Source organism: Pomacea canaliculata, linkage group LG4, assembly GCF_003073045.1.
Source record: "Pomacea canaliculata isolate SZHN2017 linkage group LG4, ASM307304v1, whole genome shotgun sequence".
NCBI lineage: Eukaryota > Metazoa > Mollusca > Gastropoda > Architaenioglossa > Ampullariidae > Pomacea > Pomacea canaliculata.
In genome coordinates, this window is record NC_037593.1 from 29,386,922 (window position 1) to 29,391,453 (window position 4,532).

General features: G+C 40.8%; 1 protein-coding gene across 1 annotated transcript; it reads right to left on the bottom strand.

Annotated features, from left to right (window-relative positions):
- Positions 1 to 1,029: 1,029 nt before the first annotated feature.
- LOC112561763 (sulfotransferase 1A1-like) lies at positions 1,030 to 4,108 on the bottom strand. Its single transcript, XM_025234448.1, has 5 exons — positions 3,746 to 4,108; positions 2,351 to 2,668; positions 2,004 to 2,107; positions 1,621 to 1,807; positions 1,030 to 1,405 (listed from the first exon to the last, which is right to left on the bottom strand). The coding sequence occupies exons 1-5, from the start codon at positions 3,945 to 3,947 to the stop codon at positions 1,296 to 1,298; spliced, it is 921 nt and encodes a 306-aa protein (XP_025090233.1). The 5' UTR covers positions 3,948 to 4,108; the 3' UTR covers positions 1,030 to 1,295.
- Between the last annotated feature and the right edge of the window lie 424 nt (positions 4,109 to 4,532).

The following is a 4,532-nucleotide window of genomic DNA, read 5'->3' on the forward strand; positions in this document are numbered from 1 at the left end:
CTGAGCCACCAAAGGGTTAAACACTCCGTAAAACACGGGAGGCAAGACTGGTCCCTGACAATGAACTTCTATGTATTTTATTACTGGCGCTACACTTTAGTCTCTATGGACTGAAACACACAGAAGTAGTCAGACTGCATCACGTGTGGAGGATCAACCAGACCATCTTATCTGACGTCCCATCTGTCATCGACAGCCACTGCCAGCAGATGCAGGATCATCGATTAAAAACTTGTCCATTCTTCGAGTGATCAATACAGAGCTTTTAGCAAGATCAACTTTGGATGGACTTTAACAGCTTTCTTATCTGCTAGTTGATAACGGCTCGCAGTTTGTATGTCATCTCGCCTCTGCCTGTCTGTCCATTGCTAACAGAAGAATTACAGCTATCAGGTTGTGTCCAGTATGTCAGAGTTTTCCCTTCACATGTCGTCTGCTCCATGTTCTACATTTTGGCCTGTAGACAAGTATGTTTTCATCACCTCCGCTCGAAACCGATACATGCCTCGTTTCTAAGTAAGGCTGTGAAATAGTTGCTGACATGGTGTAAGACTCCAATTAACTAACCTACAATTAGGCATTGCCACCTGTGGGTCTCTCTCTCTCTTGTGTGTGCATACTTAGTGTTTTGGTAAACATCTAGGAGAAAATTGTAGTTAAGAGAATAAAACCGAGGCCTGACACAAAGGTCCCATCTGTCATTGCGAACAGATATCAGATTATCTATTAAAATCTTTCTCATTTCAGTGTGATCAGTGCTGAACTTGAAGTAAGATCCCTATTGGATCGATTCTTGCATCGTTCTTAGCTGCTAGCTGATAAAGGTTTTTTCTGTGTTCGCGTACGCCATACACTGTTAAGGCGTCTGGAAAAGGAGTGGTCACGTGACATTACTTTTTTTGTTTTCTCTCGTAATTTGTTGCTGGAGCCGGCCGGTTGTTTGTAAATTCTTTTTAGTACAAATCTTGATTGATCTTTCTCTCAATAACCTTCGTAGCCTCTTTCATCATTACAAGAAATTTTTTTTTTAATTTTTAAAAAAACTAACAACCGGTTAATTATGCAATCATTCTATACTAAGAAACGTCAGAGCTTCCCTAAACGATGGTAAAGGACACCGGCTCCTGGACTATCCAGTAAAGAGAGACAAAATGTTAATCATATATAAATTTCTCAGAATTGTCACTAAGTAAAATTGTTCAAGAGTCACCAGGCTGAGCTGAGTCGTTGCTATGCCAACTTGTTCAACGAGTAAAGGTGTGTCCGCTTAGCAAATGTTGAGATAACTGTGAGTTTCACGAATACTGTATGACATAGGGCAGGTCTTTCAACTCTTTCTCCACGACTGCGTCCATCTGCTCGCTCATGGCCACAGTAAGATAGTTCTTCCAGTCGCCCACCTCTCCTGGAACACAAACATACAAAGATTCATTACATCAGGTAGATGATAAATCAAACAGGACTTTTTTCTTCATTTTGGATGATATGTTGAAAAATTTATGTCTCGCCATATTGTAACACACTGAGGAAGGTTATTTTTAAAATACCGACAGTCTTCAAAATTTGTCCTTTTTACCATAGTGTGATAGCATTGACAAGTAGCACAATATCCATAATTACCTTTTCTGTACATATTCATCTTTCTATGTGGAATATTTTTGCTTTTGGTAAATTCTGGAATGGCTTTCTTCTCATCCTGTTTCTTCATGTTCTGGAAGCTGCAGGCCTCTGCGATTTCTTCACACAGTTGCTGTGATGCTGGAACTTCCAAAAACTCAGCAATCTGCTTTACTTTATCTGAGGGACTCTGAAAAACAAGTTTTATGCAAATATAGACACAATCTAAATACTAATTCTATATTTGACAAACCACTTGAAAGAGATGTAGACCTAATAAATTCAAATCTCTAAAATATCTCAGAATGGAACCAGAGAATACTGATGCCTGTTGTCAAGACAAAATTGTGTAAATTGTATCAGAGATTTGCAGTGGCCTTACAAACCCGTTTCATATCTTCAAAGGAGATGGATAATATAGGAATGTTCGGATTTTCTTGGGTAAAATCGTGAAACTGCCGCAAGTAACTGAAGTAAGCACCATAGTTGACTGAAACAGAACAAAATGTACAATCCCTTTATTATTGTAAGTCATCGAATGGAAAGATGAGACAGACAGGGACAGAGAGGGGAAGGCCAAGAAGCAGATACAGAAAGAGTGTAATCAACGTGTAGAACATACCTGTACACATACACACATATATGTGACAAGGGGCAGATAATTTCTGCTGTAAAAGTTACTCGTTTGCTCCCCTTTTTATGCAAAAAAAAATAATAAATCATATTTGCTTACCTTTGCCATCTAAGAATCGTTGAAAAAATTCTGAAAATTCAACGAATGTATTGAAAAGGTTCTTTTGCATGAAGTAGAAGGATACAACAGTGTCCTTAGGATTGCGATAAACATGAAGGACCTTGACACGCTTGTCTCTGATCTGTTGCCACGGCAACATAGAAAACGGAAGATGCGTATTGAGGATGCGCGGAGACGCCATGGCCGCTACCATGTCCACGTCGACAAAGTCGACCATCAGCTGTTCCTTGCGACGAGTCTCGTACTCGGCCTTGCCTTGCAGCAACATGGAGGTCACCTCCCACAGCCAGTGAGTTCCTGACCAACAGATATGGACACAGAGTGAGTTGTTGACTAACAAAGATGGACACGCCTAATTAATTCGACATACCGCAAAATGGGGTTCATATCTCCCACAATAGCCATCTGTCGCAGTCTTGGTCAATGTAACAGGTTAACAATAGTCCTTCCCTCCACAGCAAAAGTTTCTTTTAATCACTGAAGATTTCCATGCATACAACCTCAGCTCCATCTCATTGAAGTGAGGGAGGGATCCAAGGGTTAAATTTGTTAATTTTAAAGAGTGGATCTTTTGTATAAAGAATTTTTTTTTTATTTTGAAGGAATTGGTGGCTGTCAACTATGTGAGGTTCAGTCCTTGCGAGCAGACGGCTGCCATGTCGATTTAAAGCTTGCCCGTTGTATTTGTGATTGATGCAGATATAGGAACTTTTAAACAAGATTCTAAAGCCAAAACCTTTCTTATCTGATAGTTGATAAAGGCTTTCTTGCACACCCACGTGTGTGTGGTGGTGGTGGTGGTGGTAGGAGACAGGTACAGCCATTATGTCCTGCCCCACTTTGCCAGAGCTTTGAAGTACAAGCCGTCTGCTCCATGTTCTACATTTTGACCTGTTCATGAAATGTTTTTATTACCCCACCTTCTGATCTTTTCTGGCGTGTTTCATCAGAAAGGCATTACCATTTGTGATTTTGCTCTCTCTCTCTCCCTCCTTCTCGTGTATGTGTGTATGAATATTTAGGCCCTCGTTATATTTTTAATCAAGAACAAGGGGTGTGCTTATCAAATGAGTTCGTGCAAACAAGTGTTTGCCAGCAAGCATTCGTGTAAAGGTGAGAAAAATGTGAGGCAATTGTTAGAACTACAGCGAGTAAATCTGCTGAACAGCAGTGGTCGTGGGTTACCAAATTAAACCTCAGCCTCTTTCTGATCATAGTCAGACGTCTCTCACCTTATTCTGATATCTGTTATTTCCCCCATCAACCTGAGTCCTATCTCTCTCTCTCTCTGACCTCTTTCACATCACATCATACTTCACATCAATCTCATCCCTCTCACTACAGTCTGACCCCTCTCAGAGTCGGACATCTTACCTGTTTTGGGGTAGGTACACAGCAGGATGTCATCGTGTCGAAGCTCCATGTTGCGCAGATCATCGATGTGTTTCTCCCACTCCTCTTTGTTAAATCGGAAACTGGGCAGAGGAATACCTTCTACCAGCCAGTAAATTGGATCAAGCTTGCCATCTTTCTCGTTTTCCATCTTGAAAGAGCTGTTGTGTTCCTGGCTTGTCATTCCACCTGAAGCAACGGTCGGGACTGCACTGACAGCGACGAAATTATCTAGTGTCACGCTTATGTTTGTTTAACAATTTACCTCTGGGAGACCCTTTAAATATTTTCTTTCGTCTGCTATCGGCAGTGTCTGTCCTGTGACTGCTGAAGGCCGTGCGAGAGCATTTTTATAGGTGTCAAGTTATGGGAGGAGTGGTCATGTGACAGCATTTTTTTTCTCTTTTCTCCCTTCTTGCGCTGGCCGCTTGTTTGTTATTTATGCGACAAACCTTGACTGGTTTAAGCCAGTGGATTTAGCAATAGCGAAAAACATGGGGGAATAAAATCATAAACCTGCTTTGTAGTAAGCGGTCTCATTTCTCTTTCAAACACCTTCTTGACCCTTTTCATTACTATTATTGAAATAAATGTTCTTCAGTACTAAAAAAAAAAAAAAAACGGACGCCGGCTCATGAACCCTCCAGTATAGGGAGACACAATGTGAATCATAGACAAATTTCTCAGAGTTGTTGCTAAGTAGTTTGCGCCTCTAAAATCTCATTACCATGAGATGAACAGGGTTATTATGTCCTTCACTTTTAACTAG

Excerpts from the sequence above, each read along its gene's own strand:
- LOC112561763 (XM_025234448.1), bottom strand. The coding sequence starts at position 3,947 with ATGACAAGCCAGGAACACAACAGCTCTTTCAAGATGGAAAACGAGAAA. Across the intron at positions 2,669-3,745 it reads GTGTACCTACCCCAAAACAG|GAACTCACTGGCTGTGGGAG; the intron begins GTAAGATGTCCG and ends TCTGTTGGTCAG. Across the intron at positions 1,808-2,003 it reads CCTTTGAAGATATGAAACGG|AGTCCCTCAGATAAAGTAAA; the intron begins GTTTGTAAGGCC and ends CTTGTTTTTCAG.